The sequence below is a fragment of the Rhineura floridana genome, chromosome 3 (genome assembly GCF_030035675.1).
Source record: "Rhineura floridana isolate rRhiFlo1 chromosome 3, rRhiFlo1.hap2, whole genome shotgun sequence".
Lineage (NCBI taxonomy): Eukaryota > Metazoa > Chordata > Lepidosauria > Squamata > Rhineuridae > Rhineura > Rhineura floridana.
In genome coordinates, this window is record NC_084482.1 from 125,345,999 (window position 1) to 125,373,964 (window position 27,966).

General features: G+C 40.1%; 1 protein-coding gene across 2 annotated transcripts; it reads left to right on the top strand.

The window, feature by feature from the left end:
- Window positions 1-625: 625 nt before the first annotated feature.
- On the top strand, window positions 626-27,901 carry RBM5 (RNA binding motif protein 5). Of its 2 annotated transcripts, none has more exons than XM_061617792.1 (25): window positions 626-762; window positions 1,688-1,752; window positions 8,086-8,281; window positions 8,883-9,044; window positions 10,921-10,990; window positions 11,436-11,509; window positions 13,635-13,718; window positions 14,486-14,546; window positions 14,701-14,766; window positions 15,972-16,132; window positions 16,597-16,694; window positions 17,044-17,131; window positions 17,245-17,322; window positions 17,643-17,715; window positions 18,124-18,212; window positions 18,728-18,806; window positions 19,168-19,259; window positions 19,855-20,013; window positions 20,345-20,491; window positions 20,579-20,656; window positions 22,696-22,875; window positions 25,004-25,078; window positions 25,773-25,870; window positions 25,959-26,088; window positions 27,279-27,901. In XM_061617792.1, exons 2-25 carry the CDS (start codon window positions 1,736-1,738, stop codon window positions 27,402-27,404), a joined length of 2,481 nt encoding a protein of 826 aa, XP_061473776.1. In that variant the 5' UTR covers window positions 626-762; window positions 1,688-1,735; the 3' UTR covers window positions 27,405-27,901. The 2 variants fall into 2 exon arrangements, with proteins under 2 accessions (XP_061473776.1, XP_061473777.1); XM_061617793.1 differs by lacking the exon at window positions 626-762 and adding an exon at window positions 822-842.
- The last annotated feature ends 65 nt before the right edge of the window (window positions 27,902-27,966 follow it).

Here is a 27,966-nt window from a genome sequence, read left to right on the forward strand (position 1 = left end):
CAGTGAGGCTTAATCCTAGGTAAATGTGCGCAGGATCGCAACCTTACGAGACTTGCTTATTTCTCGACTGCAGAACATGGTAATTTCATTAAAACGCTCTTATATAGATTGCACGTGAATTGCTCTGTTATGTGCCATTAAAGGGGTGGAAGAGAACCTAATACAATTGTCTTTTTTTAAAAAAATGAACGCGCTGAAGCGTCTTCTGTTAAACTCGCCGGCTTTATGAAATGGCCGTGATTTGTCAAGTGATATAAATTTCACAAAATGGTTGTCTGCCCAGCAAGATCCTTGTAGTCAAGACATAACACTTACACATAACACACATAAAGTGTACGTGGGCAGCGTAAAAACGAACTGGTGGGGCAGAGGAAGGCAGTTTAGGATATATACGTCGGAGCTATACTTTGCTGTGTTGGGTCCAGAGCAGATCAGCCCAGGGTCATAATCCTGATGCCCCATCGCGAATGTTTTCAGTATAATCTCGTCGCCCCCGCCGCCCTCCTTTGCGAAACGCAACAAAAGAAAGTAGCGCTCAAGTCAAACACACTACACTACCCAACAAGCCTCGCGAAGTCAAAGGACGACTCTCGAGCACGTCGCTTGCTAGAAGCTTCCAAGAGGCGGAGTGCGGGGTATTGTGGGTAGAAGACGGCGACCTCTCCTTAAGCGCCATTTTGTGGTGTTTGACAGAAGCTGCGGTGGCAGCTGTTTTAGCTGCTGCGGTGGCAAAGACGGCCCTTCACTCGTTTCCTCTCCCTGGTAAGTACAGAATCTGAGGCATCCGACGCGGCGACGGCTGTTCAGTACAGAAAAGTCGAAGAGTCTTGGTCTGACCTTTGGTAATATCGTAATAATAGATTTTTAGGCTACTAATAGACTTTTACTTCTAGTTGCAGCTGCTGTGGTCTCCTACAGAGAGTCAGTATAGAGAGACGTCCTAGAGGAGGGAGGGGGAGTTAGGCGCGGCGGTTTGGAGGTTCAACCGTCCATTTTCTGAAGAGGGAGGATCCCCGTAAATTCTTTGGTGGAAAGCAGCCTTGAGCCTTAGTCGGGAGTCTTTTGAACGCCTGCCCGTTCCATCCCGAGAGTCATCTCCTTTCCTTCGTGGTGTTTGCGGTGAGATCCTCATAGTTAATATCGTGGTCGGTATTGTTGATCGTCGCAGGTACGGTTGGGTTCTCCCTCCCCTCCCCCGACTCTGCGGACTGTCAGCCGCCATTAAACGCCGCCCTGTCAACGATAGTCTTCTGCAATATTTAAAAGAGACACCCCTTGCCTTTTTTCATAGGCTGCCCATCGAAGAAAGGATTCTCTTGGTTTAATTTAAATTTAACCAAGACCAGTGTACCTGTTCCGTTATTGATTTATTATTCTTGCTCACCAGAATATATGTACCTTAGGGTGACTTTTTGTGGACATCTGAATGTGCCTTTTAATAGGCATGGAAATAACTTGTTCCAGTGATTCCTTAACCTATGCTGTTTTCCTATGGTATTTTGTTTTCTGTAGATATAGCGTTAGGAGTTAGGAGCTGATCATTAATTTTAGTTGAGAGTATGTTGGAGGGCATTCTGTAGTGGTGGTCCAGAGGGGTTTTTATAAGCATTTCATAGCATTAGATCTCTGCAGTATGGTATTAAAATGATTAGTATTTGCATTTGTTTATTTATTTGCCTTTAAACAGACATCTTGGTTCACTAGAAGCAGCTTAATTGAGAACTGAAGGCAAGCCATGGGTTCAGACAAACGGTATGTAAAAGGAGACATTTCAGTATTGCATGATGGTTATTGCAATTTTGCAGACAAAAACTGATGAGCATGATAAAGCAATTCACTGTTAATACTGGCATGGAAATCTGTGATGTATCTCTTGAGCTGTCTTCAGGTATTAATTAATTAATTAATATCCTGCCCTTCCTCCTAGCAGGAGCCCAGGGCGGCAAACAAAAGCAGTAAAAACATTTTAAAACATCATAAAAACAGACCTTAAAATACATTAAAACAAAACAACTTTAAAAACATTCTTTAAAAAAGCTTTAAAAGCATCTTAAATAAAAGGGGTTAAGAATATAGTTTAGAAAGAAAATGTTTAAAAAAACATATTAACAATTCCAACAGAGACGCAGACTGGGATAGGTCTTAACTTAAAAGGCTTGTTAAAGAGGAAAGTCTTCAATAGGTGCTGAAAAGATAACAGAGATGGTGCCTGTCTAATATTTAAGGGGAGGGAATTCCACAGGGGAGGTGCCGCCACACTAAAGGTCCATTTCCTATGTTGTGCAGAACGGAACTCCTGATAAGATGGTATCTGCAGGAGGTCCTAACCTGCAGAGTGCAGTGATCGACTGGGTGTATACGTGGTAAGACAGTCTTTCAGGTATCCTGGTCTCAAGCTGTATAGGGCTTTGTACACCAGAACTAGAACCTTGAACTTGGCCCGGTAGCAAATGGAAGCCAATGCAATTCTTTCAGCAGCTGGGTGACATGCTGGTGACACTCTGCCCCAGTGAGCAGTCTTGCTGCCACATTTTGCACCAGCTGCAGTTTCCGTACCAACCTTAAGGGCAGCTCCACATAGAGCGCATTACAGTAATCCAGCCTGGAGGTTACCACTGCGTGGACAACAGTGGTCAGGCTATCCTGGTGCAGAAACGGCTGCAGCTGTCTTACCAGCCGAAGCTGGTAAAGGGCACTCCTAGCCACAGAGATCACCTGAGCCTCTAGCAACAAAGATGGATCCAGGAGCACCCACAGACCACGAGCCTGCTCTTTCAGAGGGAGTACGACCCCATCCAAAGCAGGCAACTGACCAATCATCCGAACTCAGGAACCACCAACCCACAGCATCTCCATCTTGCTAGGCTTCAGACTCAGTTTATTGCCCTCATCCAGCTCACCACCGAGTCCAGGCACCGGTCCAGGGCTTGCATGGCCTCTCCCGATTCAGATGTTATGGAGAAATAGAGCTGGGTATCATCAGCATACTGTTGACACCTTGCCCCAAATCTCCTGATGACTGCTCCCAGGGGCTTCATATAGATGTTAAACAGCATGGGGGACAAGATGATAACCTGCGGCACCCCACAGCACAACTGCCAGGGGCCGAAAGACAGTCACCCAATGCTATTTGAGAGCGACCTTGGAGATAGGATCAGAACCACTGTAAAATAGTGCCTCCAATACCCATCTCACCAAGTTGGCTCAGAAGGATACAATGGTCAATGGCATCATAAGCCGCTGAGAGATCAAGTAAGAATAACAGGGTCGCACTCGCCCTGCCCTTTTCCCTATAAATGTCATCCATCAAGGTAACCAAGGCCGACTCAGTCCCATAACCAGGCCTGACCCTAGACTGGGATTCGTCAAAATAATCAGTTTCATCCAAGAGTACTTGCAATTGCTGCGCCACAACCCTCTCAATCACTTTCCTTAAGAAGTGGGTATTTGCAACCGGTTGGTAGTTGTCACAAACCAATGGATCCAGGGTGGGCATTTTCAGGAGTGGTTGAATCCCCACCTCTTTCAAGGTGGCTGGAACCACTCCCTCCTGCATTGATGCATTGACCACACCCTGGATCCACTCGGTCAAACCTCCTCGGCAAGCTTTAATAAGCCAAGAAGGGCAAGGGTCAAGAGGACACATTGCTGGCCGCATCATCACAAGCACCTTGTCTACATCATCAGGCCGCATCAACTGAAACCGTTCCCAAGAAGTTGCAGCAGACATTGCACTGGACACCTCATTGGGAACTACAGTAGATGTGGAGGGGACATCAAGACTGCTACATAGGCGAGCAACTTTACCCTCAAAGTGCGTTGCAAACAATTCACAGTGGGCCTCTGAAGGGTCTAAAGCTCCATTTCCTGGAGTTGATGTCAACAGACTCCTGACAATATGGAAAAGCTCCACTGGACGGCTACTTGAGGATGCGATGGAGGCAGAGAAGTGGGCCTTCTTCGCCGCCCTCACTGCCACATAGTAGGCATGGTTATGGTGTTTTTTTACTCGTGCCCGATCAGCCTCACAGCATGCCTGTGGTCACTTGCGCTCTAACCGTTGTCCAGCTTGTTTGATTGCCCTTAGCTCACTGGTGTACCAAGCCCCCTTAATTGCATGAAGGGGCCAAGCCTGGTGAAGAGGGCTGCATGGTCACATTTTATAATCCCACCCCAAATCAGACAGCTCCTTTCTCTGCTATTTTGGAATACAACTTCTGAAGCAGAAAGCTTGTTCTCTACACAGAGGGAGCCTGCAAAAGTATGCAAGAAGAGTCTTGTTGGAACAGTCCAAAACCTGTCCAGCATCCTGTTCTCACAGCGGCTAACTAGATGTTTGTGGGAACACCACAAGCCAGTACCTGAATGCTGTAATATTCTCCCCACTCTGCAGCAACTGATATTCAGAAGCATATTTCCTCTGACAGTGGAGGTAGAACGTCGTCATTGCTGCCAATAAGCATTGATGCCTCCAGAGGCATGAATTTGTCTAAACTTCTTTAAAGCGATCCAAGTTGGAGGCTATTATTAGATCTTGTGGTAGTTAGCTTTATATTTTGACTGGGTGAAGAACTTCCTATTGCGTGGCCTGAATCTTCTGACATTCAGCTTCATTGAGTGATCCCTAATTCTAGTAATATGAGAAAGGGAGAAATGCTTTTCTCCATCCACTTTCTCCATGACATGCATAATTTTATATACTTCTCCCTTTCTCCTTTTTCTAAACTAAAATCCCAAATGTTGTAACCTTTCCTCATTAGGGAGTTGTTTCAATCCCATTATAATTTTTGTTGCCTTTTACCATCTCTATAATACCTTTATGAGGTATGGCAGCTAGAGCTGTGCACAGTGTTCCATGAATGGTCACACAAAATACTTGTATAATGATATTATGATACTGGTCATTTTATTTTTCTTTCCTAAGGATCCTTAATATGGAAATCAGTTTCCAAAGCTACTCCACACTTTTGGCAATGTTTTCATAAAGCATTTCATTGTAACCCCACGGTCTCTTCTCTAGTCAGTCATTACCAGTTCAGTCCCTATACATGTATATGTGAAATTAGGAGAAAAGATTCCCTCAATGTGCATCACTTTACACTTCAGTTGAATTGCATTTGTCATTTTAATGCCCATTCACCCAGTGTGGAGCAATCCCTTGCAATCCTTTCCTTGCAATCCCTTTTTGTTCTTGGCACCCTGAATAATTTGGTGTCATCAGCAAACATGTCCACTCGCTGTTCACCCTTAGCTCCAGGTCATTTATGAAAAACTTAAAAAGCACAGATCCCAATATTTATCCTTGGGGACTCCCCTTCTTGCATCCTTCCACTGTAAGAATTGTCTATTTGTTTCTACTATCTGTTTTTTTGTTTTTAATCTGTTACTGATCTTATACTTTAACGCTTTTGGAAAGTTCAGGTACTTGGTGTCTGTTGGATCACCCCATCCATGTGTTTACTGATATTCTTTTAAAAGGTTAGTTAGACAGGACCTACTCTTGCAGAAGCCGTGCTGGTTCTACTTCAGCAAGACTTGTTGTTCTTGATGCTCTGTAGATCAAAGACAAAGGACATAGAGTCCAGCAAGCTAGTAATCGTAAAAGGGCCACTCTTCCACACAATTGTTTTGGATGGTAATACTGAGTCCCAAGAGTAACTTAAGACTGGGGTTATACTGTGGTGTCCTGAGCAAAATGCCCAGGATTATCTTGAGATGGAGAATGAAATCGAAGCATACAAAAGAGGGAAATGCTATAGTAATGGGTGACTTCAATTACTGTCACATAGACTGGATATATGCATATTCCAGTCACAACAAAGAAGTAAAAATTCTGCTTACCCTAAATGATGGTGCCCTAGAAGAATTGGTCCTGGAAAAGAACAGGTGCAATGACTCTGAACTTAAACATCTTAAGTGGTGCCCAGGTATGAGATGTAAATGTCATTGAACCGTTTGGGAACAGTAACCATAATGCTATCAAATAAGTGGACAGTTGCCAAGAAAATCCAACAGTTAAACTTGACTTCAGAAGAGGAAACTCCTCCAAAATGAGGAGATTGGTAAAAAGGAAGGTGAAAGGAAAAGCCAAGAGGGTCAGAGCTCTCTAAAATGCTTGTGGGCTGTTCAAAGCCACAAGACAATCTTGTCTAGAATGTATACTGCAGATCAGGGTCAAGAGAATGGCAAAGTGGTTATCAAGCGGAGTAAAAAAAGATATTATATGTAAGAAGACTTCCTTCAAAAAATGGAAATCTTGTCCAAATGAGGACAGCAAAAAGGAACACAAACTTTGGCAAAAAGAAATGTAATCGGATAATAAAGGAATGCAAGGAGCATGCTCCTAAAAATGTAAAGACCAACATACATTAGTAGCTGAAGCCAAGGTAGGGAAGAAGTTGGATCTTTGGATGTCAAGGGAGTCAAAGATGTGCTGTGCTTAAAGGAGGAAAAGAAGATTGCAGAGAAGCTGAATGAGTTCTTTGCATCTGTCTTCACGCCAGAAGATGTAGGGCAGATCCCCATGCCACAACGAACTTTAGGCAGAGGAACTGAGGCAAATTGTGATGACAAGATATGAGCTTATTGACAAATTAAAAACAGACAAATCCCCAGGTCTGCATAACAGCCACCCAAGAGTTCTTAAATAACTCAAATATGAAATTGCTGGTCTGACAGAAATATCTAATTTGCTCCTAAGATCCCATACCTGAGGACTGGGAAGTGGCCAATGTAGCATCGTTCCTTCAAAAATGTATCTGATGGGCGGTGGGAACTTGAGAAATTAATGCCTGATTAGTTTAACATAGGCTTTTGTGTCTTGTCCTATTCTTACCTTGTTTACCACTTAATGGCCTCTGGACATTAAGCTGTTTATAAATCTGTTAAATAAACATTCTAAGAAGATTGGTGGAAATAATAATTAGATAGAATTATCATGCATATAGAACAAGCCCTGCTGGAGCAGGCCAAAGGCTCATCTACTGCAACATCCTGTTCTCACAGTAACCAACCAGATGCCTATGGTTTAGCAGGACCTCAGAGTACTTTCCTCACCTGTGAGGTAGAACATAGCCATTGGTGGCTAGTAATCATTGGTGCTTCCTTGATTCCGTTCTCAATTTCTTTATCATCCAGACCTTTTTGGTAAAGGGGGAGGGATAATAAAACTCTAGTATTAAATTACTCTTGTGGTCTGGTATTGCCACTTAGAGTAATTCTTTGGAAGAATCTGCCCCTTTTGGGATTTTTCGCTTGTTCAACTCTTGTCTTTAACCTACCAAACGACACCACCTCTAGTATACCCTTTCCTGTCCTTGCTGTAGAGTATAGTATTCATATATAGCATTGTCCCATTGGTTCTTTTAATTTCACTGGCTTTCCTTATGCCCACTACATCTATGCCATCCTTTAAATTCAAGCTCTCCAGCTGGTCCATATTGGTTCAGAGGCTTCCAGTGTTAGCATATAAACACTTATCACAGTTTCTCTCTCCAAATGTCAGTAGCGTGTGCATTTTACTGTGCACTGCCTCTTAGAATTTCTGCGATGTTCCTCTTCACTTTAAATGCCTATAAAAGTCCTGAAGGAAACTTGGATGTGTTCAATGTAAAACATAACCAAATCCCAAGATTTGTTTTTTAAAAAATCATACTTCCAAAAAAGTGTTGTAATTAATGTACAGCCTTCCCATAGTGTCAGCCACTGAAAACTCCTTTCACTTTCCTTGCAAATAAAAATTTGTCAACAGTCTCCACCAGATAAAGGGCACACAAAATGTATATGTATTCCGTACATAAGTCACAGAAGCTTAATAATGTTTCTTAGTCAAAGTTTCACCATTATGACCTGAAATTTTCCTCAGCCACCTTATGTCAACACATGATGTGGATAGGCCTATGTGAAAGAGAAGAGTCACATACAAAATGTAGTAACATATTCTGAAAGATAGCAATTATACTACAGTGTGGTTGAGGCTGCTGGGGTTTTTGTTTGTCTTGCTTAACCCTCCTGGTCATGTTTAGATTTTCATGTATGAACATTGCATCCTTGAAGCTGTTGTAACTTTCCATACTCTTTGTGCAGTGTGAGTAGAACCGAAAGGAGTGGAAGATATGGCTCTATCATAGATAGGGATGATCGTGATGAGCGGGACTCCAGAAGTCGTCGACGGGATTCTGACTATAAAAGATCTAGTGAGGAGCGCAGAAATGACAGATACGATGATTATCGGGATTATGATGGCAGAGATTATGATGGTAGAGATTATGACAGCCCTGAGGTGAGTGAGATGTCTATTTAGGGCTCCTACTGGGAGAAAGGGTGGGATATAAATCTAATTAATAACAATATGTACTTGGAAAGGTTTGAATTACGTCTGAAAATTAAATCTTGGTTACTGTAATGTAGCCATGGGGAACCAGTGACCCTCCAGATATTGTTGGTCTATATTTTCCATCATCCCTGCCCATTGTCCATACTGGCTGGGACTGATGGTGGTTGGAGAACAACAACTTCTGGAGAGCTATGGGTTTCTTATCCCTGCTATAATGAATGTATTTCCATTCTGCTGTTGCTGTCCTGGGCTCCTTCTGGGAGGAAAGGCAGAAAATAAATTTAATTAATATATTAATCAATTGTATGCTTTCTACCTCTTCTTCTTCTATAGAGCTCTGATAGTGAAGATTTTTGTTGGATACCTTCCAACTGACTGTAGAAAGTAATCTTTATCTCATCTTTCAACAAGGATTTTCCATGAAACAAAAATGCTAGCTGAGAAATAGTTAGGATGGTTTTAATGTTGATGGGAAAAATCCTATTTGGTTTATTAATGGATAAAATGCTATAGAGTTACTTTGCTAAACTACATGCTCATTTGGCAGAGGGAGCGTGAACGTGAGCGGCGTAATAGTGATAAATCAGAAGATGGTTATCATTCTGATGGAGACTATGGAGAGCATGACTATCGAAATGACATTAATGATGAGAAAGAAAGCAAGACCATCATGTTGCGTGGGCTCCCTATCACTGTGACAGACTATGATGTAAGTAACATTTTTCTGCTGGACACTATCTAACTAGAGACTTAGGTTAGCAGAAGAGAACTGTTCTCTTTCCTACAACTGCCCATGTACTCTCAAAATCAGCTATTGAGGAATGTTCCAGAGAAGATTTTGGGAGCTTGTCGGGGGAGGAGAGGAAACAATTTCTGGTGTGCTGGGAGAACTCTACTGATACTGCATTGGATACAGTGCATTGATTTTAGAATATTTGGATTGTATTCGTATATTTTTTAAACAGCATATATATACAGTCTTGAAAGGCACTTGATTATTTATTAGTGATTTTCTTAACTTTGTTCTTCTCAAGTAAATGTTTAGTGATCCTGAATATTGACTTCAGTCTCTGTGGCGTTGATCCAGAGATCTTGTTGTAAGGAATAGTTGCCAATCTCCCTTCCACAGCTGCAACTTTCTGAAAGCTGATCTGCGATTGTATTCATTGCCAAGGGAAGAGAAATTGGCAACTACAATCCCCCCCCAGGCAAAAAAAGAGTGAAAATCTTTTTGTAAGAATGTCCTATAAATTGACAGTGCATTTCATGTGTTTTGTACTATTCATTCTTTAAAAAACACTTTGGGTAGTTTAAAGAGTTTGTCTTTTGAATATAGTTGGTCTGAATGATACAGACTGTAAATCATTGTTGTTTAACCTTGGATCCCCATATGTTGTTGGACTGCAATTCCCATCATCCTTGGCCATTGGCTAAACTGGCTGGAGCTGATGGGAATTGTAGTCTGACAACATCTGAGGACCCAAGGTTGAAGGAGAGTGCTCTAAATGAATCCATTATCAAAGACTTTTCCAAGTAACATTGGAAACAGAACAGAACAAAACCACCCCCATAAGCCACAGGAAGCTTCGGCAGTGCACTAGTTAGTACCCCCCCCCCCCAAAAATCATCTTAGTCTATCAAAAGCCTCAGGGAAAAGAAGACACATCTTCACCTGGTGCTGAAAAGATGTCAATGAAGGCACCAGACGGACCTCATTGGGGAGAGCATTCCACAAACGGAGCCACAACTGAAAAGGCCCTCTTCATGGTCACCACTCTGTCTCACTCAGAGGGAGGACCTGGAGAAGGGCTTCAAAACAAAATCTAAGTCTCGGTATGATCGTAATGGAAGAGGTGTTTCAGAAGATAGTGGTGTCCTGAACCATAAAGATGGTGAATCAAAGAATAAAACACTTGAATTATGTGTCTATCACTTTTTTCACTTTCATACTGTTGTTTCTTAAATGTATAGCACTTTTATCTCTTATGTAGCAGTTGTATATGTGTGAAAATGCTGTAGTAATAGCTAGTATATTGGGGTTCTATAGTGTGTCATGAATATCAACAAATCTGAACGAATTCTATTGCTTGTTCGAAACAGCATCTTTTTATGCATCTCTTAGGATGCAAAAATGCCATACTATCTGTAATTAGTAAGAGTGCTCTGGATACTCTTTTGGAAGTAATATCAATGGGAATGGTTGGGGCTTAATGTTTTGGGCATCTAGATGCAACAGTGTGAAAATGAATGTGGCTAGATCAGCACCTTTAAATTTCAGCTGCCACATAATATGTCTGGCTCTCTTCCCAGCTCTTGTTTTGGTGGGAAATCTTGGGTTTTTAAAGCACTCTTCAGCTGTTTTAAACGTAACAGTTCTCAAATAAGCGTAAGATGGATGTTTTGCATTTTGAAACTAGTCTGACTTGCTGTGGTTTACTGTATTAAAAGTGAATACAGAGTAAGCATTGGCATCAGTTGCTTTTTTCCCTTATTTAATTTTTCCCAGCTTTTAGTCGGAATAGACTTGAAGGTGGTCCATTTCCATTTTTTTGAATATTAATGGTATTTTATTAAACTGCATACAGATTCGAGAGATCATTGAATCCTGCGAAGGCCCTCGGCCTGCAGATGTGAGGCTGATGAAGAGAAAGACAGGTGAGAGCGTTGACCTATTTTTTGGCACTACCTTCCTCTTCCCCAGGCCTAAAACATTTCCCCCACACCTGCAAGTACAATCAAAATGAAAGGTTTGCCATGGGTAAGGAATTTGGCCTTTTGAAAGGCTATAGATAGTGGAAGAAGCCTTCAGATTTTTATATATTAAAAGATATGGTAAGTAACACCTACTGTTAATTTTTTAAAACTTTAGTAGTCCATTGCATGGTTATCTTTAAAACATGGATCCCATTCAGGTGGCATGTAGCCGGTTAAGGCAGCTTGGTTTCCTTGCCATGGCAAAACAAGAAGCAAATTCAGAGTTGACGTCGCATTTATAAAACTGCTTTGTCATGAAGTAATGAAGCAGTTGGAGAGAGATTCACCTGTTTTAAAGGAACTGACTAACACAAATATCCCGTCTATATCTGAATGCTGTCTCTAGGTGTAAGCCGTGGTTTCGCCTTCGTGGAGTTTTATCACTTTCAAGATGCTACCAGCTGGATGGAAGCCAATCAGGTTGCTTCACTCACAAAGTCTAGATTATTCCTGAAAATGGAACAAGTCTGTACAGTTTTTAAAAAGGAATAAATAAAAAGCTGAAGGAGTGGTTTGTTCCAGAACCGTGACTTTGTAAAGATTAAAAGCTTTGTATATATTAAAATTTTTGAAATGAGTTTGCATAGTGTTAGCACCAGTAGATTTTGCCATGCTGCCTATTAGAAAATTAGCTTAATTTCTGATAGTGATAACTTAGCATTTTACCTGATTGATTTGGTATTTAAACGTTATTTCTATAGTAACATCTTGTTAAGTGTCCAACCAGATGGACTTTTCTGATTAGTTCTGGATGTATGCTTTATATGTTAGCACTAGCTGTGAAAAGGCAGTCTATGAAACTACAGCTGTAACTTCATAGTAGCAGACATGACATGCCTTTTTGTTAATACTTAACAGATGAAATTAAACTTTTGAAAGGCAATTAAGTATTACATAATGCTTGTGGAATATGACTAATACAATCAACAAAAATGGGCAATCTAAAATAATAATGAAATACCTGTGTATTTCAAGTGTATCAATATGCCTCTGGTTTATTTATCTTACAGTCTTTCATAGCAAAACTACTCTGCTACTGAATTGCTGTAAAGCTAGACTCATGCAGCTGATGGCGATATTAAACACCTAAACAGTAAAAATACGATGATCGTTGCTTAAAAACAAGATTGAAAAAAGAATCTTGTGCTGAATTTTGCCACTTCTAAAATCCAGTAGCTGGAAATAGAACACTGAGACTTTCTGTGGACTTCATATCATGGGCAACCACCACAGCAATTAAGCTGAAAGAGTAGCTAATCCTTGCATGCATTAACGGGCCTTTATAATATCCATAGCATGCAATGGTGGCACATAGATGGGTGTCTGAATTAACTTTAACTGGACTTACTGGTAAACTATGCACAATTTTTAATATATACAAAGCTATATCAGTATTCATTTTATTGAATCAATTACAAATTCACTCCAAAATAACCACACATCCTCTAGTATTAGGGAAAAGTAGTCAAGTCTCCCTAGTGGCCCTGTTGCTGTTAACATGATACATTGTAAATATGCCAGCAACTTCTGTGTGCATATCCCAGTTTTTCTGGGCCCTTGAACCTCCCCCTCATTTGCCTATTCTAGCAATAAAAGGTGGAAGTCCTCTCGCTAGATCTGTCAGATCCTTAAGTTTTTAAATGCCTTAAATATAAAGTAGTATTTCACCTAAAAAATTAGGTTTGACCCATGCTACCTCAATATACATCCCTGGACATACTTAAAGGTGCATCTCTCTGAAGAGCTGTTAAAGACTTGCAGAAATAAAGGGGGTATATTAGAGTCTGCTTATGTAGGAATCAATAAAGTTTTATGTTGAGAAACTTGGCTTCTTCGTGTAGGGTTAAGCAGCTAATTCTTTATAACATCATGCTAACTTTGAAGAGACACTGAAAGCAAATGAACTGTTACCCTATTGGTGAAACTTCAGTGGCATTCTAGTTATTTGTAGAAAGCTACTATCTGAAGAACATAAATTTCTTATGCAAGCTTTCATGTGAATCTACCAGTGTGTCAAAAAAGAATCTACTGAACATATGTTCAGTTCATGACCTTTTATTCAGCCTCCAAGAAGTGTAACCAGGGTCCTCTTGGGAGGAGTTACTGTACTTTCAAGAGGAACATCATGAAGAAAGCAACTGAAAGTCCATATGTTTTGAAGTTTCAAAATTCTAGGGTGTTTGGAGTTGGGGAAGAAGTGAAGCAGTCACTTGTCAATATTTTAAAAAGCAACGTGTTGCTATGCCATTAGGACTCGGTCTCCTTTGAGACATTTCATGGTTCCATGTCAGCGCTTAGTTTTGGCAGCTTGATCAACATTCCCTGATTCTTTTTACTTTTACTGCACATCCCATTTTCTCACTGCCCATGTCCTCCTGCAGGATTGGATGGGCAGAGTGTAGGAGGCGGTGGTTGGTTCTCTACGTCCTCCCCATATGTTGTCCATTTAATTCATGAGCACTGAATCCTCCGAAGTGTGCTCTGCCATGGGAAAATGGACACGTGTGCTGTGATACAGGAATAACTAAATGTGCTTTTTTTGCAGAAAAAACTGTTGATTCAAGGGAAACAAATTGCAATGCACTACAGTAACCCCAGGCCTAAATTTGAAGACTGGCTTTGTAACAAGGTAAGACAATGGTTTTGCAAAGGTACATCTCCCCTAGTTGCTATTTAACTACTTGAGTTATAGTTGGCCATACCCATGGAAGTGAATATTACATGGATTTAAAGTTTAGTAAAAACAAATGATACAGATATACTTCAACAAAATATGCTTGTTTTCTGGAAAGCCTTATATTTTATTTACAAACAGCAAGAAGTGTATTGTTTTGCGAGGAATGCTTAGTCTGAAAACACATGAGGTCATGCCTTGCTGAAGCTAAGCAGGTCTGGTCAGTGCCTGGATTGGTGACTTTATTGGAACCACGTGCATGCTGTTCCGGGTTCCATGTTGAAAGAAAGCAGGATACAAATACAAAAAAAAGAAACATTACTAGACACTGTTGAAAGAAAGCAGGATACAAATACAAAAAAAAAAGAAAGAAACACAAGGCAAAACTTCATTGTGATTATCAGCAAGTAGGGCATTGCTAAGAATATGCTCCTTTGAGGTTATACTGCGGATCTTAATAGCCTCTCTAAAACAATCTAGCCTATCCACAACTTAGTCTTCCTTGCAGCTAGCACAGGCAGCTATTCTCCAAGAAAGCTACTTGCATAAATTATCTACTTGTATGCACAGGGTAAAGTTTGTTGAGGGACATGCCTGAAGACTAGAGAGAATGATTTCATGTCATAACTGTTTTACTTGAAAGTAATTGGTTTAGATATGTGCTACGGCAAGCTTGATCAGGTATATGATCTAAAAATGTAATGGGTTTGTTTGTTTGTTAGTGCTGCCTTTACAACTTCAGGAGGCGACTAAAATGCTTCCGTTGTGGAGCAGATAAATTTGGTAAGTTCTATTTGAGTAAGTTATACTAAATGGAAACTTTTCTTTCATAATTATAAATAGTGCATGTCATTCTTATTCTGATATAGCGGTCTCTTGATGTAATAAGTTGAGTCTACTGTGTTGATTAAATTTATTTTCCCGTTTTGCAATGAAGATTCAGAACAGGAGGTACCACCTGGAGGACCAGAGGCTGTTCAATCTGTGGACTACTACTGTGATAGTAAGTAAAGTCTCAAATCTTCTATAACAGTGTCGGATTGGTTGGCCAAAGTGTGTGTTCCAAGAATATGTCTGCTTCCTGTTTTAAAAAGTCCCATAGATTTGTTTCAGTATTCTTATTTTCACTTCACAAGAGGAAGCCTCAGGATGAAAATCCAACCTGCTGAAGGATACTTAATACTCAGGGATTTATGGAAAGTATGAGATTGTTCTAGCTAATGACAGTTGCAGACTGAAATCTAGCCCTCAGAGGTATTGCAGGGCTTTTTTACTCCACTCCCTCCCCCCTTTGCTCTCTAGCATTTTTCAGCAACAGATGTTTGTCTCTACTATCCCCCCAGGAGCATGCATTACTCTGATCTCCCCCCCCCCAATCACTCTTTTTCCTCTTCAGTAGCTCCTCCTCCATCAAGGGCATGTTCTCAAAGTGTCATAGGAAACTGCCTCATACTGAGTCACTTTGGGTCCATCTTGTTCAGTATTTGTCTACATTGAATGGCAGCGGCTCTCCAGGTTTTCAGATAAGGTTCTCTCCTAGCCCTACCTGGAGATGCCAATTGGGGATTGAACTTGCAACCTTCCGCATGAAGGGCAGACACTGCCATTGAGCTATGTCCCTTCTCCAAAGTTAAAATGCTTTGCTGCAGACCTTTCTTTTTGCAGATTGTTAGTAATAAGTTGCCCCGATGATGGAATTTTCTAATCTGAAACAATGTTGGGCATAATAAAACATTTTGGCACTTAGAGACTATTTTATCTGGGATTTTCCTTCATCCAGTACCTCTCCTTTCCCCCCCGTTCCCTTCTTGTAGGCAACAAACCCAGGTTTTTATGAACCTCACTCATTCATGTCGGCTCCTCTGCAACCATGCCATTTTCTGTAAACATTGTCTTCATTGGAGTTCTTTCTGTTTTCTATCCTTAGCACGTAGAGCCAAGGCTTCCTCTCTAGTTTCATGTGTTTACTAGAACGGTTGTAACATAGTCATACTTAAAACTACATCTCATATTATTACAGTACTATATTGGTAACACATACATTGCTAGGTTACGTTAACATATTTAACATCTTTTTTTACAAAATGCAAATTAATACCTGAGGTTTCTTTTACTTAAGGTGTATCATGGATTTTGTGTGCGCCTATACTTTGTTATAGGGCCATACATAAAACATCTTGTAACAACTTGGGTTTTTTGTTCCCCTAGCTCTTATTCTCAGAAACATAGCCCCTCACACAGTAGTGGAATCGATCATGACGGCGCTGTCACCATATGCTTCACTGGCAGTAAATAATATCCGACTTATTAAAGACAAACAGACCCAGCAGAATAGAGGCTTTGCTTTTGTACAGTTGTCTTCAGCAATGGTGAGGACGTATTTTATTTCACTGGATTTAGTGTATGGTCACTAAAAAAATAAAGGTCCTATTTCCTGGTAGTATTCCAGTTCAGTGAGATGTGCAGTTGCACCTTCTCTTGCCTTGGAGAGGTAGTGGAATTCAACAAGATGCTGCTGCAAAAGTTGTTGAAGTACCACATACATGGCTTACATAAATAAATAGATGGCAAGACATTAATGAGCTTAAGGTCCCAACAGACATCTTTTTAAATGTGGTGAGAAGGATACAGAGTTCACTCGTCTTACCAGTCGATGGCATATCAGGCTATAAATACCCTTTATGCAAAAGAACAACATCATCTTGTCTAAAGGTGTGTACACCGCATGATTGTGTTTGTGTTAAAAAAAACTTCCCAGCTCAGTGCCCTTCTCAGTAATAATTTAGTTTTTCAATTGAACTTTGTCCAATACCAATAACTATTTTCTTTTTAGGATGCTTCCCAGCTATTGCAGATTTTGCAGAGTCTTCAGCCACCTCTTAAAATAGATGGCAAAACAATTGGTGTGGATTTTGCAAAGAGTGCCAGAAAGTAAGTCATTGCTGCTTTTTCATGTTCAAAATATCGGTCAAATCTTCTCCAAATATTTTTTTAAAAATAAAATCTCCCAACTGCATAGAATTGGAAATTTGTGTTGATGCCTTGTTTCACAGTGGTCATTCTTGAACATTAAGCCTTATGAATGGAACCAGTGTCCTATTTCTAGCTGTGTCAATTGCTTATCTCCAGAAAAGAGGGAGAAGAGAGAGAGACACTGGCATTTTTGACTCACAGATGACGCACCAAAGTTTGGTTTTAATTACAGTGAAATTGTACTTTGATGCTTTTTAGGATACTGGATTGCCTCTGAAGTGTTCTTATGAGTTGTTCTTGTTTTTAGGGATTTGCTTCTTCCAGATGGTAATCGTGTCAGTGCTTTCTCTGTTGCTAGTACAGCCATTGCTGCAGCCCAGTGGTCATCCACCCAGGTACGGGATCTTTCTCTAAAATAGATTGCTAGTGGAAAGCAGGGCTGTTAACAACAGTTTCATTAGTCATGTGAACAGTCTTGGAGTTTTCACCATCTCCTTTAATTTTATAGCCTCAGAGTGGAGAGGGTGGTGCTGTTGAATTCAATTACCTCCAATTAGGACAGGATGGCTACACCCAGTACACTCAGGTAGGTATGACTAATACTACCTTAAGATCCAAGCCGCAAAAAGTTCATAGAAAGACGGTTCTTTCCCCATCTCTGTGGCCATCTGCCCTCCCCCCACAAAAGCCTCTCCAGATTATTAGAATGTCTTCCGAACAATGTGAGATGGGGTGCAGGGAGCTTTCCGGGGAGTGGAGATATGCCCAAAATTGGACAGGGCTCTTTCCTGCACAATATTCAGAAGACTCCCCAACCCTTCAGAGTGACCTCCGTTAACTTAAGAACCTACATACATTTTTGTTAAGTACCACACAAGGATAACTTTGTCTTAATTCTTTGCATAGTGTTCACAGGATTATCAGCAGTTTTACCAGAACCAAGCGGGAGCTTTGGACACAGATACAACTACAATATCAGGTAACAGTTTTCTCTTTGTATCTGAGGTAAAATTCTACTTACTTATGTTCCTATGCAAAATCTGTGGAATAGACTCACCCTGACTGGGTCTTGTGTAAATTTGTTATTGTGCCATGTGCGGCTTTGAAGCCATCGCTAACAGTAACTAAACCAGTTCTCCTAATCGTTGCAGACTAGACCATGCACAAGATACCCAGTTTAATTGTTGGTCTCTACATGTGGTAGATTGGCATATAATCAAGAACTTTTTAAGAGTAGATCTATTTTTTCTCCAGGGGGGAAGTGCTAAACAATGGGTTTATGTATTCAAACCATCTAGAAAATCCAAATGTTGTAGTTGGAATAATAAAGAGGTATTGTAGTTTTTCAGATTGCTTTGTAGAACTTCTAACAACTGTGTGTTGGCAGGTGCTCCAGTTACAACTGCTACTACAGCAGCTGTTGTTTCCCAGAGTCCTCAGTTATATAATCAGCAGACCAACTCACCCGATCCTCCGGTAAATACAGTATATCTTCTATTGGAGAGAGAGTTTGGCTTAGCGCTGAGTTTAGTATATTAGTAGAATAATTTGAAAATGTTTTTATTGGTTTGTTTTTTTATTTTGCTAGAACTCTTTAATTTTTTAGTTATTATATTTGCCTATATAATAACAACAATCCCATATAATACATTAGGCTGAAAAGTATTGACGTTTCCGAGGCATCTAGTGACTGAATAGTGTTTGCATATGTGAACCAATCCATTAAGAAGTATTGGAATGACTGCATGCAAGATAATTAGTAGGTTCAGATCAGACAGCTTTTGCATCCTGGGGCTTTCCAGATGTTGTGGACATAGTGGGCTAGATTCGGGTTGAGGAAGGCTCAATGTAAGGTGTTCATGTTTTATGTAATATACATGATTGTATATTCTCATACATGATTATATTGCAAAATATTTATAGGTTCTTGAATATTTTCAGTAACTTTTTAATCCTTGTCTTTTTTTTTTATGGGGTTTTGCTTTCCACAGACACAAGTAGCACAGCCAGGCACTAGTGCGCAAGTGCCATCAACATCTCCAACTGGTGTGGTCCCTGGCACCAAATACGGTAACAAAACTTTATTCTTAATTTATAGATGAGAATGTATATCTTTTGTTTGTTTGTTTACCCTCATACATATTGACAATACTCATTTTTAGGAAGAAAGTACCCTTGTGGGTAGGGTGGTCGTGCTTTTAATCTGTGAGGTTATGGAAGGGAGTGAAGCAGAGAATGATTTACCAGTATTACACTATATGAGCAGAATTCCAAGTGATGCCTGCTTTATCCTCAGGTGCTATGTGTCATAGACCCAGGGTTGATCAAGACTTGTTACCTCTCCCCAAGTATGGTGGAGTAGGTCAGACAACTGCTGCTCTATTGTCTTTACAGTTATGATGGATTTAACTCACAGCCTTTCAATTTACAGCTGTTCCAGACACTTCTACATACCAGTATGATGAATCATCCGGTTTCTATTATGATCCCGTGACAGGGCTCTATTATGATCCAAACTCACAGGTAAACCATGCTCCCACCTCCTCTTCATCAACTAAAAATAACTTGGGGCCATAAACTGTACTGCATCTTGCAAACCTCCTTCTGGAAGCAGTCTGCTATTCAGTACTGGATTAGCAACTGGGGGAGTCCAGTTCACAGTATCTGCAAAACCCCTCTCCCCAAGCTTTGGACAGTTCCTGTCAGCAGAATGGACCAATGGTCCAATTTGGTATTCATTTGCAATATGGACATATGCACAAATCCTTATGCTGTTCAGAGGCTGCCATGTAGCCATTTAATTAGCAGGTCTTTGGTATCTGATTGTACATCAGCTTCTGGCATTATTTAAGATGATGTTTGTACAAATGACAGTACTCCACAAAAACTGTGAAGCTGCATAGTGAGTTTCTCTGGCCAGTAATAACGTTGAACCCATATAGCTCTCAAGTTACTTGCTTGTCAAACTCTCTTAACTCAGTTTTGTTCTTAGTTTGAAAGTAGCTCTAGCCTTTTCTACATGTGATTTGCATATGGAACATTTGTTTTTTGAAAGGCAACTTATAAATCTATAAAATAAATATGAAAGGATAAGGAAACCTGATTTTTTTTCCTTCAGTACTACTATAATGCAATTACACAACAGTATCTTTACTGGGATGGTGAGAAAGAGACCTACATGCCTGCAGCAGAGGGTACATACCAGCAAACTAATGCATCTTCCACCAAAGAAGGGAAAGAGAAGAAAGAGAAACCCAAGAGTAAAACAGCTCAGCAGGTGACAAGCAAAATGACAGCTTCAGTTGATAAGATGAAAGCTTGCATGTTTGAAATAAAAGGATGTGGCTATATGTTTACAACATAACTGGGGTCCTTGTACGCTCAAATCATTACCGGACCTAGGGGTTATAGTGTGTATACTAAGTTGGCTAGGCAAAGAGTTCCAAATACAGGAGTTTTCACACTATAGTTGATCTCATTTGACATAATTAAGTTGCATGTGAATAACCTGAAATAGGTGGAAGAAAAAATACGGTATTATATGCAGATGTTAAATTTGATTTGTTTTATGGATGCAGCCTGAATTATGGCTCTGTTTTCCTATTCAGATTGCTAAAGACATGGAACGTTGGGCTAAGAGCCTTAACAAACAGAAGGAGAACTTCAAGAATAGCTTCCAGCCTCTGAATGCAAGGGAAGAAGAAAGACGAGAATCTGCAGCAGCAGATGCTGGTTTTGCTCTGTTTGAGAAAAAGGTAAAGGTTGGTTGGTAGGTAGGATTTGATATGCAAAAAAAGCTATTGTGCACAGGCTTTGGGCTCATGAGTTCTTCCTTTTTCTAGGGCACCTTGTCAGAGAGACAGCAGATAATAACAGAAGTGATAAAGAATGGTGGTAGTGATGATGATAACCCACTGAAAGTGAGTGTATACAAACCTGTACAGACATTAGTGCTCTTCATGGTTTTTTGTAACATGCTTGTTGAAAATTAACATTCAGAAATAAGTTTTGTCTAATGCTTGTGAAGCAAGAATGTTTGTTCTTTTTCTGAATCGGCCTAAATTTCTTTAGCAGTCAAGTCCAAGTTCAGCTAAGCAAGTTAATTAACGAGGTTCTTGTGACTTGTAATTTAAACCTCCACACAGCTTAATGTGGCTTGTACAATAATCTACAACTTTGGGGGCATACAAATATTGAAAATGGAAAGGAGTGTTGTTGTTTTTATTCCATTGGGCACCAGGAACACCTCAAGTGGGTATTGTCTACCTCTTCTGATGCTTGATGTAGGAAAGAATTAACACTCCAAAGGACTCTCACCTTAGCCCCTCCCATGGAATGTCAAGTTGGTTTTCCTGCCTGGTTTGAGCAGTAATGTTTTTGCCTTGCTCTTCAGTCTGGCTAGCTTATATCCTTTAGAATTCCAAATCTTTCCCTACTGTTTTTGATTTGTTGTGTCTGAATTCCTTTCTGAGTTGTTGTGTTTGAATGTCATTTCTGTTTTTTCCAAATGAATTGTGTGTGTGTCTGAGTGACTGTTAAGTGTCCATTGGTCAATTTATTATATCGTTTGTATGCCCTAGGCATACAAACACTGAAAATGGGAAGGAGTATTTTGAGGACCTTTTTATTCTCTGAAGGCGCAAAAAAAGTGACATTTTTCTGCCATCCTGAAGAAGCTTTGTTGATCTTTACTGGAACTCCTATTAAGGGCATTCATTCCATCTCTCAAAAGGGAAGTACACCAGTGTGGGAAATCTTTTTGGCCCCATAGGCCAGATTCTTTTCAGGATTGACCTCGCAGGCCAACCCAACAATCAACCATGGCATCATCATGACATCACATGATCTGATAGGTGGCTCTGCCCTTGCAGGGTTTCCAAGTGTCCGCTGCTGCTGTGCAAGAAAAGCTCTTTCTGGCACTGCACAAAGGAGCAGGTGCTTGGGAACCCTGCTGGCTGCCTACTTTCCCTTCCAGAGGGGTGGGGGTGATGAAGGAGAGAGAGAAGGTTTTTTTTCTTCTGTCTCCCCATCTCCTGCCATCGCCGCTGGTGGAAGGGAAAGATGGAAGCCAGTGCTTGCTGCTGTTGTGGCACTTTTGCACAACAGCAGCAGGTGCTTGGAAACACCATTGGCTTCCTTCTCTTCCTGCTTCCAATGCCCAAAGGGAGAAAAGGGAAAGGGTTTCCAAGTCTCCCTTGTTCCCCTGTTAAGTTCCCAACATCTGGGACTTCAAGGGGGAGTGGAGGAGATTTGTAAAGATTTTTCCAAGTTCCTCTCCCCCTTCAAGTCCCTGATGTTGTGACCTTAATGGGGGAGACTTGGAAAGGTCTTTTAAGAAGCCTCCACGCTCCTGTTGGAGTAAACAGAAGCGTAGGAGCTACCTTAAAGCCTTTGCAAACGCTTCTTTGAATTAGTCTGCCTCTTGTGTGCTGCTTCAAATGGCTCTTTTGCACTGGGCTTTAATCCCAGCTCAACTGATTACCGAGGATTAATTCTTGCTGCCTTGGCTGCGCGACCTTGTTCCCTGCTGGAAACAAGATGGTGCAGTCAAGGCAGGATAAAAACCTGTCCTCCCACCCATCCACTGATGTCACTAGTGACATCAGCTGGTGGGGGCGTGGTTTAGGGAAAATGGCCTCATGGCCCAAACTGGACCCCTTGGGGGGCCATGATTGGCCCGGAGTCCGTCTGAAGGTTTCCCATCCGTAAAGTACACCAACATTTGAGAGTTGAGTTATGGTTCTACCCAAGTAGATATAGTGCTAATCTTGTCCAGTATTCAGAATATCAAATACAGTCTACTGGTTAATAGGCTGCCTCTTTGTCAAGCATGTTAGGCAGTGTAATAGCAATGATCTTTAAGTTTTCTTATATCTGTCTCCTATTTATCATCTGCTCACCACTGTCACTTCATAGCAATGTATTTACTATAAAATTTTGACATTACTTTTTTTTCTAGCGAGGATTGGTGGCTGCTTATAGTGGAGACAGTGATAATGAAGAAGATTTCTTGGAAAGGCTGGAGAACGAGGAAGAAAAATTAACCGACTGGAAAAAAATGGCCTGTTTGTTATGTAGAAGACAGTTTCCAAATAAAGACGCTCTAATCAGGCACCAGCAGCTCTCTGACTTACATAAGGTAGCCTACTTTTTCAAGTTACTAAAATTTTATAGTAGTGGCCCAAAGAGCAGAAAATGAACTTGTTCTTTTGGTTCTGGAAAATTGGTTAGAAGGGTTTAGAACAAATGGAGATTTTCCCTTCTCCGTAGTTCATGTCAATAAGAATTACTCTTGTTGCCTTATTTACAGTTATTTATATCTCCCCTTCCAAGTAATGTTAAATTACATTTAAATTATACATCAAGAGCTCCCACCTGAAGCCGCACCTCTGGGACCACACAGGTGGAGGCTGTCCGCTGGGTTGCCCCATGGCTTTCCTGCATCCCCGGAGACCCGCCACTTGGCACGCAGTAGCATCCTGTTTGTTTCCAACGTGGCTTCTGCCACCAAACACCTGAAGTGGGGCTTCCTGTAGCCTAAACCGGGGGGGGGGGTTCTTGGCTACGATGGCTGAATTAGTAGGTTTTGGAGACAGGAGGGGGGTAGCAGAAAATCTATATTTGAGTTGTATTGTGTGTTGCAATTTTTATCGTATTCTATTTATTGTATTGAGTTTTGCTTGGTATGCTTTTGTACTGTTATCTTTATTCTGTATATGTTTTTGAGATACTTTTTTTTGTAAGTCACTTTGAGTTTCATTTTGGGGGAAAAGCGACTAATAAATATCATTAATTAATAAATAATTATAGTTTTTATTGAAATAAAATTGAAATACATCCAAAAAAAGCAGGTACAAAGAAAATATAAATACATCGAATGAAATAGATACATTACATTCACTAAAGAAAATAAATTATAAAGGTATTTGTTCTGATGATTTTGATTCCCCATCAATATGAAAAATGTCAAATTTTATATTAATTTGTTTGCATGACCATTTTTTCTCTTAAATAGTATTTAAGTTAAATCAAATTGATAGTGTCTTATATTCTGTTAAACCAGTTCCAAGACAACAGGTTTGCTATCTCAGTTTTTGCTAGTATTAACAGGGTCATAACCATTTCTAAGTCTGTATCCAAGGCTATATGTTTTAGGTAATTTAAGAATGTTTTGTAAGAGCTATGTGGTGATTAATAACCTGTTATTTCATCAATATGTTTTAGAATGGTAGTCCAGTACACCTGTAGTTTTGAACAGTTCCAAAAAATGTGCAGTGTGCTATATTACTAGAGTGCCACCAACATTTATCTATTACGGTTTGGCATATCTTGAAGATTCTGTAGGGGGTAAGATACCATTGGTATCGCATTTTAAAATGGTTCACTTTTAAATTTGTAGAGATCAGCCTTTGAGGGATGTTCCATATCCACTTCCATTTTTTCAGTTTCTAGCTCAAGTTGCAAATCTTTAGTCCAGTTCATTACAAATGCTTTTCTCACCTTTTTTTAGCTTGTTAGAAGAAAATATATATCTCCTGTTAGATTTTTGCATGGCTTACTGGATATTAGGCTTTCAGTTTTTCGCCTTAGAGGGCCATATATTCTCAGTAAACCCAAAGCTGCTGCTCGAATTTGGAAATACTGAAATAAATATGGCCGTTGGTTCAAAAAGTTGACAATTTCTGGATAAGATTTAATCCATACAAATTGCCAAGCATACCACCTGCCTGTATGGGATATAAACTTACAGAATAAAGATGTAAATGGTGACAGCCCTGAAGAGTTTGTTCTTACATTTATGTCAAATAGCTAGTGTTGTATGAACTGATGGAACTTCTCCTTCATTAAACCACAATTTAAACAAACCACAATAAGCAACATAAATGTATAAAATAGCATTAGGATTCTTTCTACAGCGAAGTTTGTGGTAGAATGGCCCTGGAGGGGGTTGGGGGGGGTAGTGAAGTAAAGCAGGCTCTGATACTACTTTACCTGCCTCCCTCCCTTTACTGAAAAAAAATAGTAGAAGGTGGATGGTCTAGGGTGGTGGGAGAGACTTTTTTTGTCATTTTACGTAGATAAAATAGCGAGTAACATTGGGCTTCTTACTCAGTGTTTCACTGCTTCTAAAAATATATCTGGAAATGAGGTGGATATTGCTTTCTAGAAATAAACTGTAAAGTACTATTAATCAGAAAAGATACAAAAGCTGTTAGCTTTCTGTATCAGTCTTGATTGTTCAAGTTCGAATATTTTTTCCTATAAAGCAAAACATGGACATCTACAGGAGATCGAGACTGTCGGAGCAAGAACTTGAAGCCTTGGAAATGCGTGAGAGAGAGGTTAGTGGTATAACACAATACATTTAGAGATGCACACACACATCCAAATAATTGAATCCCACAAGATTCTGTTGCAATTCTGTTGCAATGTTAGTCCTACTCAGAGTAAACCTATGGAAATGTTTTGATATGACTAACTTAAGTCTGTTCATTTCAGTAGGTCTGCTTTGAGTAGGAATTAGTTGGCTACAACCCCATGAACTGAAGCTTGCAGTAGTGGAAATGAGCTCAAGGAAAGTGTGTCTTACCCACACCTGACATTTAGAACCCAGTTTTCAGGGACAAATAGAAGATAAGGGAATATATCTTGCTTACTAGTATGGGATTTTTGGGGGGAGGGGGGGATATAGATTAAAAATAAGCTAGTTATGCAGCCAAAAGCTATTGAATGAGTGCCATGCATATATTTTATAAATTAACTGGTAGTCTGATTCAGAACTTCCTACTGTGCCCACTTTTTGCACTGAAAAAAAAAGGCAACAATTCTTAGTTCTGAAAACAATTGACTCCAGTAGTAGTAGAGTAGTGAGATCAGTTTGCTTGCTGTGCTACACTGTTCAACTGTTGCACTTGAATTTATTCCCCTCTAGCCTATCTATATTAATACCTCTGTTTTGCTACCTAGAGGCAGAAGGAATTGTATGTGCTGGGGTTGACAGTGAGTTCATGAATTGATGAAATTGATTAATTTCAGATGAAATACAGAGACAGAGCAGCTGAAAGACGTGAGAAGTATGGCATACCAGAGCCACCAGAGCCAAAGCGGAAAAAAGTGTTTGATGCAGGCACTGTGTATGTATTTGAAATATTCTCCAATTTTACAGTTAAAACAAAATACCCTAGATTTTCCTTAGCTTAACTATATGCTATTTTTCTGTAGGAATTATGAACAGCCCACAAAAGATGGTATTGACCATAGCAATATTGGCAACAAAATGCTTCAAGCCATGGGGTGGAGGGAAGGTTCAGGATTAGGAAGGAAATGCCAAGGCATCACAGCCCCCATTGAGGTAAGCATGGATGAGTTGTCTATTGACACATGGAGTGCATTTTATCCTTCTAAATATTATAATTCAATCTAAAAAAAACTTCTGCTGATCAAACAGAAAGGATTTGCTATGTTCTAGGTGGAAGCAACTGGTAGGGTTATAGTTTGGAAGCTGCTGCTATCATTTGATAGTTTTCATAATCTGTTGTTCATTTATTATTTATAAAATTTATATCCAGCTCTTCCTCCTAGAAGCAGCCCATGTATAATTATGTTCACTAACACAATACAAGATGCTATGGGTGATTGTAAACTTTATTGTCCCATATGATTGATAAGCAGTGCATGAGAATTTGAGCTACAGAGCATGTGGAAACAAGGTCTGATGGATCATGCATTTCACTTGTTCCCACAGCATCTGGATAGTAATATGAACAGTGGGGTGGGTTGATACCCAGTTTAGTCATACCCAGAGTAGATGCTTTAAAGACGACTGAAAAATTATTTAAGTCCATTGATTTTAGCGGGTCTAAACCAAGCATGACTAATGTTGGAGATCACCTTATAATTCTAAATACTTTTGTAAAGAAACAAATATTCAGAACATTAGTTAGGGAAGGGGTTGCCGAGGTGGTGGTGGCCACAGGCACTAGCATTTATGCCAGTACCTCCTATGATGCCTGGTCTCAGTAAATACCAAAAATTCACAATGCACGAGATGATTTGCTCTTCCTTACTCCTTATTCTTTGCGCTTCCTTATCTCTTATACACTAAACATGCCACCTTAAACATACCCACATTTTATTTATTTGACACCCACTCTCCCATCTGAACGGAGAAGTGCAAAAAAATCCCTTTCTGTTCCCATTGATTTGACCTGCCCACATCATTTTGTAGCCCTATCTCTTTCTGCTCTTTTGGATGTGGCAGCCATTTTGTGTTATGCTGCACACCCTATGGCAGCCATTTTATGACTAGCACTCATGGCACTTTCCAGATGCGCCCACTGACCCAAAAAGGTTGGTGACCCCTGAGTTGGGGAATATATCTTACCTGAAGAGTATTGAAAAGAGAAGTCGTATTCACTTGGCTAAAAAGTGAGCTTAAATAATGGGTTTCCCCACAAAGAAACTGGAAATGGGCAAAATGCAACTATAGTATAGTAGTGGTAATGTTTGTATTGCTGCTAAAATATCTGTGTTTCTTTGCAGGCTCAAGTGCGAATGAGGGGAGCTGGGTTAGGAGTAAAAAATAGTTCTTATGGTGTCTCCACAGCAGACTCTTATAAAGATGCAGTACGGAAAGCTATGTTTGCCCGATTCACTGAAATGGAATAAGCTCCATCCATTTTAGAAGCAGAAAAGGCACAGAACATTTTACCCTTTTTTCCAAACTGACTGTTAAAAACCTTATGGCCTTGAAGGCACTGCAGTTGTTTTAGTTATGGCTTCCCTTTCAGGTTTTCCTTTCCTTCCAGTGTTTAATGCTTCTCTTTGTGGATCATAAAACAGAAAGCATCACAGCTTCATGTTGGAAGAACCATAACTAGATAAAAAGGGGGTGCTGCATCTTTATATATTTTTGTATATAGTGTAAATGTATGTGTTGTATTCAGAAGTTTGTGTAGTCTAAAAGCCACATCTGTCCTGTGGAGCAGTTGAAGAAGTGTTAATGTGATTTGACACTGCTGTATCTGCTTAATTTGTACTGTTGCTCATTTTTGGCAAAACTGCTGTACATTTTGTAAGATAAGTCTTTGTATAGATATTTTGGAGATTTTGATTATAGATTCCAGTCCAGGCTTCTTTCAAAAAGAAATAAAGCCTAAACCAAACTTGGTTTCTCTTATGGGAAAGGTGGATTTGTGGCATAGGATAACACAGTATCTAAGCACCTGTT

Bases quoted from the DNA above. Each gene is read 5' to 3' on its own strand.
- RBM5 (XM_061617792.1), top strand. The intron at 11,510-13,634 runs GTTGCTTCACTC...CTTTTTTTGCAG, and splicing joins GCTGGATGGAAGCCAATCAG to AAAAAACTGTTGATTCAAGG. The intron at 14,767-15,971 runs GTAAGTAAAGTC...TTGTTCCCCTAG, and splicing joins TGTGGACTACTACTGTGATA to CTCTTATTCTCAGAAACATA.